Source organism: Sesamum indicum, linkage group LG4 (genome assembly GCF_026168435.1).
Source record: "Sesamum indicum cultivar Baizhima isolate 11 linkage group LG4, ASM2616843v1, whole genome shotgun sequence".
In the NCBI taxonomy this organism is placed as follows: domain Eukaryota; kingdom Viridiplantae; phylum Streptophyta; class Magnoliopsida; order Lamiales; family Pedaliaceae; genus Sesamum; species Sesamum indicum.
This window is the reverse complement of record NC_142660.1, coordinates 3,532,028-3,547,248: the sequence shown is the minus strand read 5'-3', so window position 1 is coordinate 3,547,248 and position 15,221 is coordinate 3,532,028. Positions and strand designations below refer to the sequence as shown.

The window sequence follows — 15,221 nt, the reverse complement described above, 5'->3', positions numbered from 1 at the left end:
AAACATTAATCTTACTATTTTGGAATGGTCTTTGGAATCAATTTTGTAACTGTTAGTTTGGAACATATGTTGGAACGATCAATTATAATCCGAAAAGATGTGGATCATAATGTCATCTATCAATATATGTTCCTCATGTATTCCAAAGCTCGTACCAATATGGAACTAGTTTTGGAACGGTTTCCTTGCTCGTGCCAAATTCCGTCTTTTTTTATAATGCTAGATGCCTAAGTGGGCACATCAATCCTGAATTTTCTAGTCTTGGAACTAACGATCATTGTTCGAAATAATTTTTCGAGGTAGGGCATGCCTGTTGACTATATTTTTTCAAAGGAATTTGAGCACTTCATGTCCTCCTTTACATCATATGTGCCCTCCATCTGCTTAGTCACCAACTGGGAACCAAAATAGGACGTTAGATTCCCCGCTCCTGCATCAAGAGCCATTGTAATACCTGCTATAAGGGCCTCGTACTTAGTCTCATTGTTTGAGGCTTTGAAATCAAATCTCAGGGAAAACTCTATCTCATTACCCTCTGGGCTAGTTAGCACGACTCTGGACCCACTACCAGCATAGATGGAGGAGCCATTTACATGAGTAGCCACCTACATTCATCTTCATAAGTCAGTGTTGCCTCAAACATGAATTTAGCTAGTGTTTGGGCCTTGATGGTCATTTGCGTTAGTAGGAGATATCATACTTGCTGAGCTCTACAACCTATTTGATCATTCTACCTAAACTCTCAACTTTCCCCAGTTTTTGCTGCAGGGGGTGTTAGTGCATATAATAATAGAATGGGATAAAAAGTAAGGACATTATTTCCTTCCAGTTGATACTAGGGCGAATGCTAATTTTCTAACTCAGGTAGCATTGTTCAACGCCATGTAATACCTTGCTAACATAGTAGATGGGTTTCTGAGGTCTGTCCTCCTCCTTTATGAGCATGGAGCTCACAGCGTGCTACCCTACTGATGCATACTAGATTTTTAGCCGCACCACAAGGTTCTTAGGGTATTAAGAGAAATCTTAAGATTAACATGGACTAATTCTGCAAAACAAAGATTAACATGATGGTTAAGTCAGTAACAATTTACTAAAAAAGATGAAAGAAGACTTGGATCAAAGAGACAATAATGGTGAAAAATATTGATAAAGTACTATATACTCGTGTGGAGTGAAAAATATAAGTTTAAAATAGCTTAAAATCTAAAGAGATTTAAGAGAATAAGTGAGAGTCTAAGAGAGAGGATCGATGTTATGAAATAATTACATACGACCTCTATTTATAGGTTTTTACAAAGTAGAAGACAAGAGTTTACTATAGAGAGTCCTATGTCGTTTGAAATCTCCTTGAATTATCTAACTAATTGAAAATTTTGTTCGGGATTTGGATCAATATTGACTTAGATATAATTGTTTTACTAGGTCTTGCCAGGTCTACTTGGAAATCTGGAAATTAGATACTTGTAGATTACTAGCTCGTTTGTCATCAATCTATTAGGAGTCACGTGGAGATATTTTAGGAAGACAAGTCTTAATATGTTGGCAAGTTGTATGACATGTTCGCCTAGCTGAATGAATACTTGTCCTACTGGAATGGAATTGATTCTTAGATCTGCTATTGTAGTATAGTTGAGAGAAAGGGCTTTGTGAGCCTTCCTTACCTACTCATGAGCTAGCTGGGCTGGTGTGTATGCTTTGGCCCTACTTTCTTAGCTTTGGGATTTGTGAGCAAAAAATATTTGAGGGGGCATCACTAATAGAAAGATAGAGATACAACAGTTCACCTAGTGAGGGCTTAGTAAGCAATAGCAACTCGATTAGGTAGGCCTTCAAATCCTGGAAGGCTTGTTGATGGGTCTCATCCCAGGTGAAGTCATTGGTCTTCCTTAACACTTTGAAGAAGGGCAAGTTGCGCTCTATAGAGCGGGATATGAACCTGCTACGGGCACTTATGCAGTCGGCAAGATTTTGTATCTCATTGAGTGTGGTAGAAGCTTTCATTTCTTGGATTACTCGTATCTTGTCTGGATAACCTTGATGCTTTTCTCGATCACCATGTAGCGGAGGAGACATCCACTTCGTACGCCAAATACACATTTTGCTGAGTTCAATTTCATATGGTATATATTTAGTGCTCCGAACATCTCAGCATGATCAGTGATATGGTGGTCATCTTGTTGGCTTTTTGACCATAATGGCGTCGACATAGACGTACATATTGTGTCCTAGTTGCTCTTGGAACATGCGATCTACCAGCTGTTGGTAGGTAGCACTTGTATTTTTAAGCTCAAAGGCATAACAATATAGCAATATATTCCCCTCGATGTGATGAAGATTACTCGCTTCTGGTCATTGAGGTTAAGCATGATTTGTTGATGACCCTGTGATGCATCCATTAGACTTAACAGTTCATGACCAGAGGTCGAATCTACCATCTAGTCTATGCAGGGGATAAGGTAGAAAAACTTTAGGGCATGCTTTATTAACATCTTTAAAGTCGACACACATGCACTATTTGTTACCAGGCCTGGGGACTGATATAATATTCGATAGCCATTCTAGAAATTGAATCTCCTTAGTGTGCCCACAACAAGGAGCTTACTTACCTCTTCATGGATGACCTTGTCCTTCTTAGGACGAAAATATTTTTTCTTCTATTTCACATAAGAGAAAAATAGATCTAAGTTCAAGCTATGAACCATTACATTAGGGTCAATCCCTATGAAGTCGTAGGCGCACCACGCGAAGATGTCCACATTTTCCTGCGGGAAAGTGGTTTGTTGCCCAGCTAATTCGGGCTTTGTTGGGAGTCGATCCTGGTGGTTTTTTCCTGCTCTCCTAGCACTATCTAAATGCTCAGCAGCTCCTCTGTAGGCTGCAGTCATGCAAGAACTTTGTTTTCCTACTCGTCACACTGCATAGGTCTTTTTCCCATCTCTCTGTTGGGTTGAGGGAGATTTATCTCCATGTCCTCCCTATTGCCTCCTTTTACAGATTCAATGCAGCACTTTCGTGTTGTGTATTAATCGTTGATTACCTCCCCTACTCTTTCTCTAGTGAGGAATTTCAGCTTCATGTGGTAGGTAGAGACTACAACCTAGAAGGTGTTCAACGCAAGTCACCCTAGAATGAGATTATATGCAGAAGGATTATGAGAAAGCAGATCTTCTTAACGGGTGTTTGGCTAAGCTTTTTTAAAACATCTTATAAGATGTTTCAGGAACTTATTTAAAATAAGTTCCTAAAGTTTTTTGATAAAATAAGATGTTAAAGTTTATAAAATGTGAAAATATCTTATAAGATGTTAGGGTGTTTTGCCACAATAATGTCTTTTATTGGTAAAACAACTAAAATAGGCATGATACTATTAGAATCAAACAGTGTTATTTCTTGACATATTTTGCTTTAAAAAAAATTTAAAAAAGCTTTTATAAATAGTACACATTAGTTTAATTCCAAAAAAAAATTTAATAGATAATTTTTTTATAATAAAAAATGATGAATTATTACCTAAATCTTTTAATAAGAATAATATATATATATATATATACATTGATGCTAGTCGATTATTAATTAGATATATAATTTATATTTTTTTTGTTAATATAATGATTGTTTCTAGTCATGTAATTTATAATTTCTTAAATTTATATTTTTTTAATAAATATAATATCAATATTAATCTTATTTTTATTTAACTATAATAATTTATTATTAAATAACTGAGTATTTTCTCTTTTCCGAGAGTTAGAAAAATTAAATAGTAATATTTTTTTTTAAATCCTAAAGAGAGAAAGGGTGTGTGTGTGTTTGTGCTTGTGTGTGTGTGTGTGAGAGAGAGAGAGAGAGCAAGGAGAGTGTATGAGTATATGAATGAGATATTTTTATCTTATGACATATTAACTTTATATAGCTTATAAGATCTTATAGAAAAAGGTTATGAAAGTTAACTTTTTTTTGAAAAAGCTTATGAGACCCAAAACATCTTATTTTGAGATTTTATAAGCTCTTTAAAAAAAATTATCAAGTACTTTTTTTGAGCTTATAAGCTCTCTAAAAATCTTATAAGATGTTTTTAGAAGCATATAAAACTGAGCCAAACACCCTTTTAGTCTTTCTATTGAGCTTTGCCCTAAAGATAAGGGGAGCAAGATCCATCCCAAGAGTTGTATGACCTCTCATGCAAAACCATATAATGATGGGCTTAATGCAATTTACCCCCTTGTGATATTATAAATGAGCAAATTACGCCCCTATGATAAAAAGAAAAAGAAGAAGAAGAAGAATTAGCAATTTACCTCCCTATGCTTTTTAAAATAAAGCAATTATGAGGTAAATTGATTTATTTTAAGAAGCACAAGGGGGTAAATTGTTGCATTTTAAAAAACACATGGAGGTAAATTATTATTTCGTTTTTCATAACAGTAACTCGCTCATTTACAATCACAGAGCGATTGCTTGCATTTTTTCCTATAATGATGTGTCTACCGACTATAGTGGGATATCTTCGAGCTCTATCTACCGATAAACCTCATAGAATAGGATATCTGCAACACTACTATAATCCACAAAAATACGTTGAACAGTATAGTTAGCTAAAGTAGCAATATATCAAGAGCATCATATGGGGTAAGTAACCACTTATGTATCAGCAAAACCAAAGTGGATCATGGGATCCCATGTTAATACTTTTCGATCAATTTCCATGATTACCCTAGCAGCGCCAGCATAGGCTTGCCTAGCTCTCCTGGAGTCCCCATCAGGGGGATCGCCCCTCTGAGAGGGATTTTTTTGGGGCTCTACTCCTCAATAGGAGCATTCTCCTTTCTGTTCTCCCTCCTCGGGGATCAACTGCTCACTCCTCGCTTCTGCAGGAGTCTCGATGGTGGGACTGCTCCTTATTTTGCTTGCATCATCGATCTTTTTCAATGTAATCTTTAATATAGCTAACCTGGATGAGCCTTTTTATCGTCTGTCTTAATTTGCATACCTACTAGTATTGTGTTCGTATTTCCTATGCTAATTGCAGAAATATTTGATTTAGGAAGTGAGGTCATTTCTCAGAGGTTTTGGGCTACTACAGAGCATGGTATCTATCTCTAACCATTACGAATTGTGGTAGGCTGGTGATAAACGGGGTGTAGTGCTCATTCTTTGGGTCGAGGGGATTGAACAGTCCTTTGGGTTCTCCCCTGCTTTTGCGTGATGAGGAAATCTCACTATCCTTCCTTTTGTTATGATGGTCACTTGATGCCCCCTAAATACTTCATGGATTAAGCCCACAATTAAGCCACACCAGCTCAGTTGGTTGCGAGCGCAACTGGTATATTAGTAGGGAAGTAAGGCCCAAAGACTTACTTTTTGCTTCGCTAAACTGGCAAGACCAAGAAACAAGTTCATTCCAGCTAAACATGTCATCATACAGCTAACGAGCATGTCATATATCTTGCCAAGACACCAATACACGTCATACTAGACACCTCACTTAGATTCACACTGATTGGATGGGAATTAAGTTGATAAGCTACTAGTAACACTTTTCTAGAAATCTCATCAAACCTAGCATAACTTAGTAAAATACTCATATCTCTTTCAATATCTATCTGAATCACAAATGGGTTCTTTTGGATGAAAGCCAACTCAAAAGGATTTCGAATGGCATATGGCACTCTACAACCAACCTCCGAATATGCTCTTTAAACGCCTATAAATAGAGGCCTTATGTAGCCATTTGATAATATCAATTCTCACCCTCAGATTCTCACTTCTCTCTAAATTTTCAGGCTATACTAAGCTTATATGTCGCACTGCACACAAAATTACACATTTTATCATCATCTTTTTACCATTGTTCGCACTTTGATTCAAGTTCCCTTTACAGTTTCTCAATAAAACCGTTTTTTACTTAAACATTAGAGTCTAACTTTTGTTTTGCAGGGTTAGTTTTCGTTGATCTTAGGATTTTTAAATCCTTCGACCTTGTGGTGTGACAAAAAATCTAGTACACATCATTGACGCCGTTTTTGGGAAATTGAGCTTAAGATGTGAGAAAATGCCAATTCAAACAATGGAGGTGGCTATGGATCCTGATGCGTTCAAAAAATGCATGGGTCCAATGGATTCGGACAATTGTTCAAAACTTAGGTCGAAACGAATGCAAATCCTGAAGGGAGAACCTGCAAAAAGGCGATAGCACTCCGACTCCCAAATTTGTATTGGATTTGAGATTGAATAAAGTAAAAACGTAGTTAATTTAATTAAAGATCGAGATATTGTGAATAAAGTTAATAAAAAGTGTAAAGAACACGTAATAATATGATTAGAGAGAGTTTAAAAGATACTTTAGAGAGTGAGAGGGGAGTTTGAAGAGTAAGAAGTGTGTGAGAAAGGTATCCCGCACCTAGAGGGACCAAGGCAGTATTTATAAGCAAGTTCCCCTATTAGCTGGGGTGTCTATCTCACTCCCTAGATATTTGTGTCGATTGGTTGGGGTGGTTAGGATAAAGAGTAGGTCATCCTTATCTGCAGCTGAATATACGTCAGTAAGAGTCCTCTTTGTATAGGGAGACCCCTCATTTGCAATAAGTCCTAGTCGCCAGGGGGTCCTCCTTGCTAGGGTTGATATGGTCCAAGTGGCTGCTGACATGTTACATGGGAGAGTGGGTTTCCACGTGTGTGGGATTTTTGGGCCAAATATTTTATCAGGCTTTAATCATAGTCCGAGTCGAGGGATGTCCTTGGTCTTCCTCCCTTATACCTGCATTTCTTGTGATGTCTAGGCTGTTTGGGCCAGCCTAAGTAAACTATGGGCTGGAACATCCTTGGCCTCCTAGAGAAACTATAGGTGTGGGATGTCCTGGGCCACCTGTAGGGTGCCGTGGGCTTTTTGTTTCTTTCTTCTTTTATGGCCAGCTCCGGCCTCTTTGGGTCATCTTATTTCTATGTACATCAATAGCCCCCTCCCCCCCACTCTAGTAAGTGGAGATTGGGTCCGAAGAGGGAGTTTTTTTTCTTTTTTTTAATTCATAGAAAGAATGTTAGTAGCATAGCTTACAAGTCCCCCAAACAAAGACCTAACTACATGCCCGAAGGAAGACTCGGGTACCTCTACGGAGGAGGGTCTCTATACCTGTGTGGAAGGCAAGGTTTTTTATGAGAGGGTGCCTGCCTAGGGGCAGGACTTCAAGTTTCCTTTAATCTTTTTCAGTAAATCGGTAATACATCGGAGTGCCAACCATTGTTTTGCAGGGCTAGTCCCCGTTGATCTGTGAATTTTCCTTGAAGATCCTTCAACCTTGTTGTGTGACCAAAAATCTGGAATGCATCAGTCAGCCTTCTTTACTATTTGGGTATCTTCTAATTTCATGTATCTTTTTGTCGAGGCCAATAGGTCATGAAAGTCATAGACGGGCTTCTTGGTCAATGATTCAAAGAGCAGTCCAACGTGAAGTCCATGTCTGATAGTGTTGACCAATATCTCTGGGTGAGTGGCTGGGACTTCTAGAACAATTTTATTGAAACGTTGGACATACACCCTCAAGGTTACTTTTTCATCCTAGTTTACCCAAAAAGGCTGCTAGCAAATCTTCGGTACTTCTTGTTGTTAGCGAATTAGGATAGAAAAATGGAACTCAGTTCTTCAACAGATTGTATGATCAACTGGCACCTAATTGAATTGTTGGGCAGAAAAGGTTGTGCAGCAAGAGTGCATTCTCAAACTTACAGATGTGTTTAGCCGAGTCTGTGATTTCGTTGTAGGAAGGCGGATGTGCAGGAGCCCTGAAATGAGCAGGGAGCTTTTCTTCCATGATGTCACAGCTTGCTCTATAGGCAGGCTTCATTCCTTACCTATTGGCGGAGACCACTTCCTTCCTAAGGGCCGCCAGTATTCAGGTGGCTCAGAATTTGATACATCCTTGCTAGTGGGATCAACAGGTATTTGTGCGTCCTGCTAGAGCATAGCGGATTTTGCTTGTTGGGGAGACTCTCTCTTGCTGGGAGATTTGTCTTACTCCACTAGCTTGAGAACCTTAGAGAGGTGAGTTGATTGTATCCATAATAAACTGGTGGAGCTACTCACATAAGAGGGGGTTAGCAGCAATAGGCAGAGCTGCTGTTAGGTCAAAAGTTGGAGCAGGGGCATTGAGAACCTTTAGTGCCTATGGTGGAAGTGGAGAGAATCCCTCGCTCTATGGGCAGGGCTTCCCTCCTTACCTCTTGGCGGAGACCACTTCCTTCCTAAGGGACCTCCATTATTCAGGTGGCTCAGAATTTGATACATATTTGCTAGTGGGATCAACAAGTATTTGTGCATCCTACTAGTCCATAACGAATTCTGCTTGTTGGAGAGATCCCTTCTTGCTGGCAGAGGTGTCTTACTCCACTGGCTTGAGTACCTTAGAGAGTTGAGTTGATGGTATCCATAATAAGCTGGAGGAGCTGCTCACATAAGAGGGGGTTAGCAGCAATAGGCAGAGCTGTTGTCGGGTCAAGAGTTGGAGCGGGGGCATTGAGTCCCTTTAGTGCCTGTGGTGGAAGTGGAGAAAATCACCCGCTCTATGGGCAGGGCTTCCTTCCTTACCTCTTAGCGGAGACCACTTCCTTCCTAAGGGACCGGCAGTATTCAGATCGCTCAGAATTTGATACATCCTTGCTAGTGGATCAGTAGGTATTTGTGTGTCCTGCTAGAGCATAGCGGTTCTGCTTGTTGGGGAGACCCTCTCTTGCTAAGAGAGTTATCTTACTCTATTGGCTTGAGAACATTAGAGCCTAGTTGATGGTGTCCATAATGAACTGGTGGAGTTGCTCATGTAAGAGGGGGGTAGCAGCAATAGGCAGAGTTGTCAGGCTGGAGCGAGGGCATTGAGGCCCTCTAGTGCCTGTGGTGGAAGTGGAACAATAGAATCTGCTATAACGGGGAGGGAAGTATTTCCCTCGAAAGATCCATTATCACCTCTGTTATCCGAACATGTCGTTTCTCACGTCTGTAGCTCAAGTTTTCCTACAGACGGCGCCAATAATGCATACCGAGATCGAAGGACTTATCACAAAAATCTTATGATTAAAGGGGGGCTAACCTACAAAACATATATTAGCACTTTGACGCTTGAGTTAGTAAGAGTTTACTGAAAAAATAAAAGGAAAAAAACTTGAGATAATATGATAATAAAGGTTGAAAATGATGCAAAAGTGATAAAAATTATGAAGAGTGCAAAAAGTAAGTGAAAATAGCTTAGAAACCGAGAGAAAATAGGAGTTGGACAAGATCCAGAAAGTGGTTATGGTATATCATGCTCCGTTGGAAAGTTGACAAACGTGTTAGCTACTCAATAGAGAAAAAAAATGGTTCGTCATTTGGATATATCCAAACAAAGATACAATGACTAAAACTTTGCCAGTCTGTCCAAGAGTCCGAAAATCTATTACTTGCCAGTTAAGGAGTTAATTCCAACCAGATTACTTGGAATTAGTTAGAGATCTTTCAGTATATTGTGTCATTGAATGTCAGCAATGTATATGGCTCCCTGATGTATGCTGACTCAACAAGCTTTATTTGGCTAATTTCTTGAGTCTACTAGATTAATGATGAAAATATACTATGAACTTAATACCTTGATCATAGACCAGTAAAACCTGACCCGTTGAACTTAATATCTTGATCATATACCAACAAGACCTGACTTGTTGAACTGCTCGGTGGGAGCCCACTCCTTGGCATTGGACGAGGAAAAATATTTGAAGAGGAAAAATATTTGAAGGGCATCACTATCCATGGGTAAATCGTTAGGTCAATTGGCATTTGAACCAATGGAATAAATTAGACAAACATCCCCACAATTAAATCTAATTATACAAATTCCATCATCAAAAGTAATACCATCAACTGTAGAGACATAAATTTTAGTTGCCAGAAAATATTAATATAAATTACAATTACAACTTTAGAAAATGTGAGATGAAATATATTTTGTATAATTAAGCCTAACTTCAAAAGAATGCGTCAGCAATTTATTTCGTATTGATGCAAACTGGACCAGTTGAAAAGAATCAAACTGGATGTCCAGACACAACAGAAACACACATGAGTATTGAGAACCTGCAGTAATAATATAACACTAAGTAACAACGAACATAAGCATTAGGGTTCAAAATCTCATTGAAATCTGGGAAAAAGAAACATTATAAAATAAAGTAAAATTTCACTGCTCTGCCTTCCTACCTAGATGTACACAGCAAGAAAGACTAAAGAAAAGGGAATAGAATCAGCCAAACATTTCCACTCAAAAGGGAATCAAATTCCCCTGCTCTTTTTCCCCACTGGAGGAGTTGTGTCCAGATGAAAGTAAGAATCACCCTTTAGCCTCCCCTCAGATTCTTGGCCACATCAAACCGGAAATCAGAAGAGTTACAGAGACCGAAACAAGCGTACAAGTGCCGCTTTGAGATAGTAGTTTCGTGCCAGCGCTGCCGTCCGTGTTGCTGAATCCACTTCCTGTTGGTCCAAGGCCGAAACCTGGAGTCATGGTTGAGCCCGGAACAGTGCCCGGGTTGGTGTTGCCGACTGGCACAGTTCCTGGGCTGGTACCCCCGACCGGTACGGTGCCTGGAGTGGTGGTGCCACCCGTGGTTGGAGTGGTTGGAGTTCCTCCGGTGGTCGGGGTGGTCGATGGGGTCGTGCTGCCTCCGATGCTACACAAGATTTTAATAAAATCAAGATTGATTTACAAGTCTTACACAACAGGAATATGATGATAAAATTAGGAATAATTATATTTACACCCCCTGACCTATAGTCTATTTACACAAACCACCCGTTTTTGGATAATTATAAAAACTAACCCTGACAGCCAAAGAATAGGGGAAGTTAGTGTAATGCTGTTAACATTTTTAGAGGGTGTGTATGTAGATTTTCAAAAAAGTAAGGGGTAGCTTGTGTAAGTGATAATGATATTTTGATAGGTGTATATAAAATTATCTAAAAGATAGGAGTGATTTGTGTAAACAAGCCATAGATCAAGGGGTGCAAATATAATTATCCCTAAAAATTACAGCCGAGCCGAACCTAAGTTCAATTAAAAAATGCATGAACAAAGGCATAATCAGAGATGGACTAAGGTTGTGTAGTTTGGCACCAAGACAAACAGACATAAATACTTAAGCATCAGCATCATGACAGCTCACATGATTACATTTGCGTTTTTCGGCCAAACCTGAACCAAATACATTAATTATGAACTTAGAAGAGCAGGTAGGAATCTACCATTCCCTTTCAACTCTGCAAGAATGACAACATTTTTAACTTGAAACTAACAAAAAAAATCATCTGACATCTCCTCGTACCAACAACAGCAATTAATTTTCTAATACCTACCAAGAATCTGAACAAACTGCATGTTTTCAGCCACAGCAATTGTAAATGAGAGTAGTTCAACCACAAACTATAAACTTCTACAGGGGAACGTCGAAACACCTTAAAAAAACCACTGTCTTCCTCTTCTATTGTTGCTGGTAAGGAAGATTCAATTTCCCAATCAAGAAAACAGCCTAATAACTTCATAAAACAATTCAACATCTTAAAACTGAGTAAATATTTAACTTAGATGTTCATGCTGATTTGCAAGCCTAATTATGAAAAGCCATCCAAAATTTCTCCTTTCCAAGGCAAAAGAACACATGAACAAACCTGGGACTGGATTGATACACACATCCACCACCACCTGAACCTGTGAATCATCAAAAAGGACAACAAAGAGGAACAGAGGTTAGCATCTGGAGATAAATGTTTTTTGGTGAATTTGGGGAGGTTTTATTTTTTTTCTTACAGAAAGAAAGAGAGAGAGAGAGAGAGAGAGAGAGAGAGAGAGAGAGAGGGAGAGTTACTAGGAGGATTAGGTGTAACTGTGGCAGTGCCCTGAAAGTCACAGCTTCCAGGGATCTGGCCCTTCCTCTGGTAGTAACTATTAACAGCATAATTGCAGTGATCTTTAACAGTGTTTGGGTTAAAACAAGGCCCATTTTGGAGGATTGCTGAACAATCAGCTCCAGCTCCACAGGCATAATCTATGTTCTTCTGAAGAACACTGTCACTCAAAGCGCTATTGCAAACACAATAATTTGCATCTGTAAAATCAAAAAAAAAAAAAGAGGAAATCCAAACAAATCAAATGTCAGAAAACCCATCATGAAACCTCAAACCTTTCTTGAATAGCATGAAAATTGAGTGAAGCCCTTGTGAAAGGGAAAGAAGCAAAAAGATCAAATCTTTTCATAAGCCCTTTTGCCTGCCCTTCAGGAAAGGGAAGAATAGAAGGAGCCCTTCACTTTTATCACTTTCTTTCCCCCCTTTTTCCCCCCTTACAACACATTACATAGTACTAGTAAACTACAAAGGAAGAACACAGGATGAAAACCCACATCAAATTTCAATTTTTCTTTTTAAATAAATAAAGCTATGAACTTTACCTGAATGACCAGCCAAGCCCAAGAACAGAACTAAACCCACTACAAAAACAGCCATAATTATTCAAGAAATCACAAGAAAAAGATGGCTACAACTCTTTCCACTCAAGCTGGTTAGTGAAACCAACACAAACACCAAACAGGAGAGAGAGAGGTGAGAGAGGGAGAGAGATGCTAGTGAAAGGAAAGAGTGTAGATGTGGGGAGTGGAGATTTCTAGACAGGAAGATGAGAATGACGGTGCCAGGTATATATATACATGTATAGACAGTATTATTATATTATTATAGTTCCTCAAAAGTGTTTTTCGTGTATTGAACATTAGCGAAGCTCAAGAAGCCTTTGTCGTCTATACTGAATGTAGACGTACTGCGGATGTGTATTTATGTGTGTGTGTATGTGTGTGGGATTTTAACATTAACACTACCTATTTGCTACTCTCTTTTTTTTTCTTTTTTCTCTCTCCTCCTTTTGAGACATTGCTGCAGAAAATATCAACTCGAATCTTCTATCCCCATTTTGATTCAATTTGAATGATCTGCAACATTCCTTGCGTTGCATCTGATGTGACAATGTTTTTAGTTTTGAATTCTTGGAATTTGGTGTATGAAATTTAATAATAGATAGGTACAATTACATTATCTTTCCTTAAATTTGATAATTACACATGGATTTTTTTGGTTGAAAAATTACATTTAAAACACTCCTAAAATTTATTTTCGTCTAATAAATAATTTTTTTATTAGTCAAAATTTACTGAATTTATTAATATTAATAAAAAAATTAAATAAAAAATTTATATATACCCTCAATGGACTCATTACTACTTACTGCAGGTGAAATAATTTTTTTAGACTAAACTACCCTTATAATAATGAAGATATATCTCCTTACATACATTAATGCGTAAATACGTATGAGGGTAATTTGGTTATAGCAAGATTTATTTTACTTGTAATAAGTCAATAATCAATTAGTTAAGGGTTAATATAGATTTTTTTAATTTTTTTATTAATATCAGCAAATTCAATAAATTTTGACTATTGAAAAAACTTATTTGTTAGACGGAAGCGAACTTCAAGGGTGCTAAATGTAATTTTTCAAACTACAAAAAATTTATATGTAATTACATTAAAACTTAAAGAGATGAGAATGTAATTATCCTAAAAAGATATTCAAAAAATTCAAAGTCTGAGATTTTAATTAATAAATTATTTATATCCAGATGATTTTACAAATATATGCTTTATAACTATTAATCACAAAATAAGTCTATAATCGTAATTCTAAACGTTAAGAGGACATTGTAGGGTTGAATTCATATTATACTTGACGTGTTATGTATTGGATGTATAAATGATTGTTATGTGTCTTTTTATTTTCAAGAAGTTGGATATGTGATAAGTATTTAACTATTCAGTGAATTTAATATCGAATATAGCATCTATAAGATCGACTTAATAGCTCGCACAACCAAACTATCATACATCGTTACACTATAACACCTAACATTCAATGATTTTTTATTAACATGGTTTGCGTTTTGATCTATGTCTTATGGCATAATATATTGTCTATTTTGACGTTATAGGAGCCTCAGAGATTTGTTCTAAAAAGGCGTCTCATTAGAAAGAGGAAACATTGGGGCTTATAAACCTTTTGAACTCTTCCTCTACAACCAATGTAGGATGTTTGTCTACATCATCAGCCTCTCAGACAGGGGCTTGGAAGGGGATACATGGCCTTATTCCCACATATGCAGCCAAATAATGTGGCTTGCAATCCCAATCGATACCCCGTTGCTTGATACTTTCTACTCTGGTCTCGGAGCCTTAGAAGTTTGTCCTGAAAAAACTTCTCGTTAGAAAGAAGAGTCCTTATGACCGATAACTCACTCAAACTCACTACAAAAATATTATTTTATTGAAATGAATTTTTTCTTGATTTTATAACATCTTCTCATTTTGGAACGATTTTTGTTAAGGCTACGCGTACCATGGCTATACGAGGCATTATAAACTATTTTTAACGGCTTGTCGAAAAGTCGTTGCTAATTGTTACGGCTGTTGTAACCGTCTATTGTAGTTACAAAACTAGTAACATGAAAAAAAAGTTAAGTTGGAACGGCTTTTGTGATTTGATATAAGTGTTATTGTAATGGCCTTTGTAAAACATTTAGGTATGATTTTGCCAGATATTTGGAACGATTTTGTAATGCTCTTTGTAACTGTTTTATATTATATTTGTATCTATTTTTGGCACTGCATTTTTAACTGTTTTTTCCACTCATTTTGTAATAGTTTTTGGAACGACATGGTATTTAATTTGTAACTGTTTTGGCACATTATTTGTAACGACCTGCCGATTTTATATTTTATTGGTGTATTACAAAAGCCGTTACAAATGCAGTTACAAAATTTATTATTTTTAATTTATTTTAATATTTATTTTTCTTTAATTTATAAAAAATTATTTTATATATTTTAAACTTATTTTATTTAATATATTAAAAATCTATCTTTGTAAAATTAAATAAATAAATTTATATAAAACATACATAATATAACAAAAAAATAATAATTCAATTACAAAAATTAAAATGTTATTATAAAATTGTATTTTTAGAAAATACTGAAAAAAATCCTAATCTAAATTATTATCCCCAGCGAGCACGTGTTCGTCGTTGTCGGGTGCCGGGGATCAGCTAGAGGCTCAGGTGCTAGATAGTCGGGCAAGTTGGGATCGACGCTTCTGATGTAG

At 37.2% G+C, this 15,221-nt stretch overlaps 1 protein-coding gene across 1 annotated transcript; it reads right to left on the bottom strand.

The window, feature by feature from the left end:
* Window positions 1-10,089: 10,089 nt before the first annotated feature.
* On the bottom strand, window positions 10,090-12,740 carry LOC105160035 (PLASMODESMATA CALLOSE-BINDING PROTEIN 2). Its single transcript, XM_011077298.3, has 4 exons — window positions 12,466-12,740; window positions 11,884-12,123; window positions 11,687-11,726; window positions 10,090-10,692 (listed from the first exon to the last, which is right to left on the bottom strand). Exons 1-4 carry the CDS (start codon window positions 12,518-12,520, stop codon window positions 10,371-10,373), a joined length of 657 nt encoding a protein of 218 aa, XP_011075600.1. The 5' UTR covers window positions 12,521-12,740; the 3' UTR covers window positions 10,090-10,370.
* Window positions 12,741-15,221: the final 2,481 nt, after the last annotated feature.

Excerpts from the sequence above, each read along its gene's own strand:
- LOC105160035 (XM_011077298.3), bottom strand. The coding sequence starts at position 12,520 with ATGGCTGTTTTTGTAGTGGGTTTAGTTCTGTTCTTGGGCTTGGCTGGT. Across the intron at positions 12,124-12,465 it reads GGGCTTGGCTGGTCATTCAG|ATGCAAATTATTGTGTTTGC; the intron begins GTAAAGTTCATA and ends TTGATTTTACAG. Across the intron at positions 11,727-11,883 it reads AGTTACACCTAATCCTCCTA|GTTCAGGTGGTGGTGGATGT; the intron begins GTAACTCTCCCT and ends GATGATTCACAG.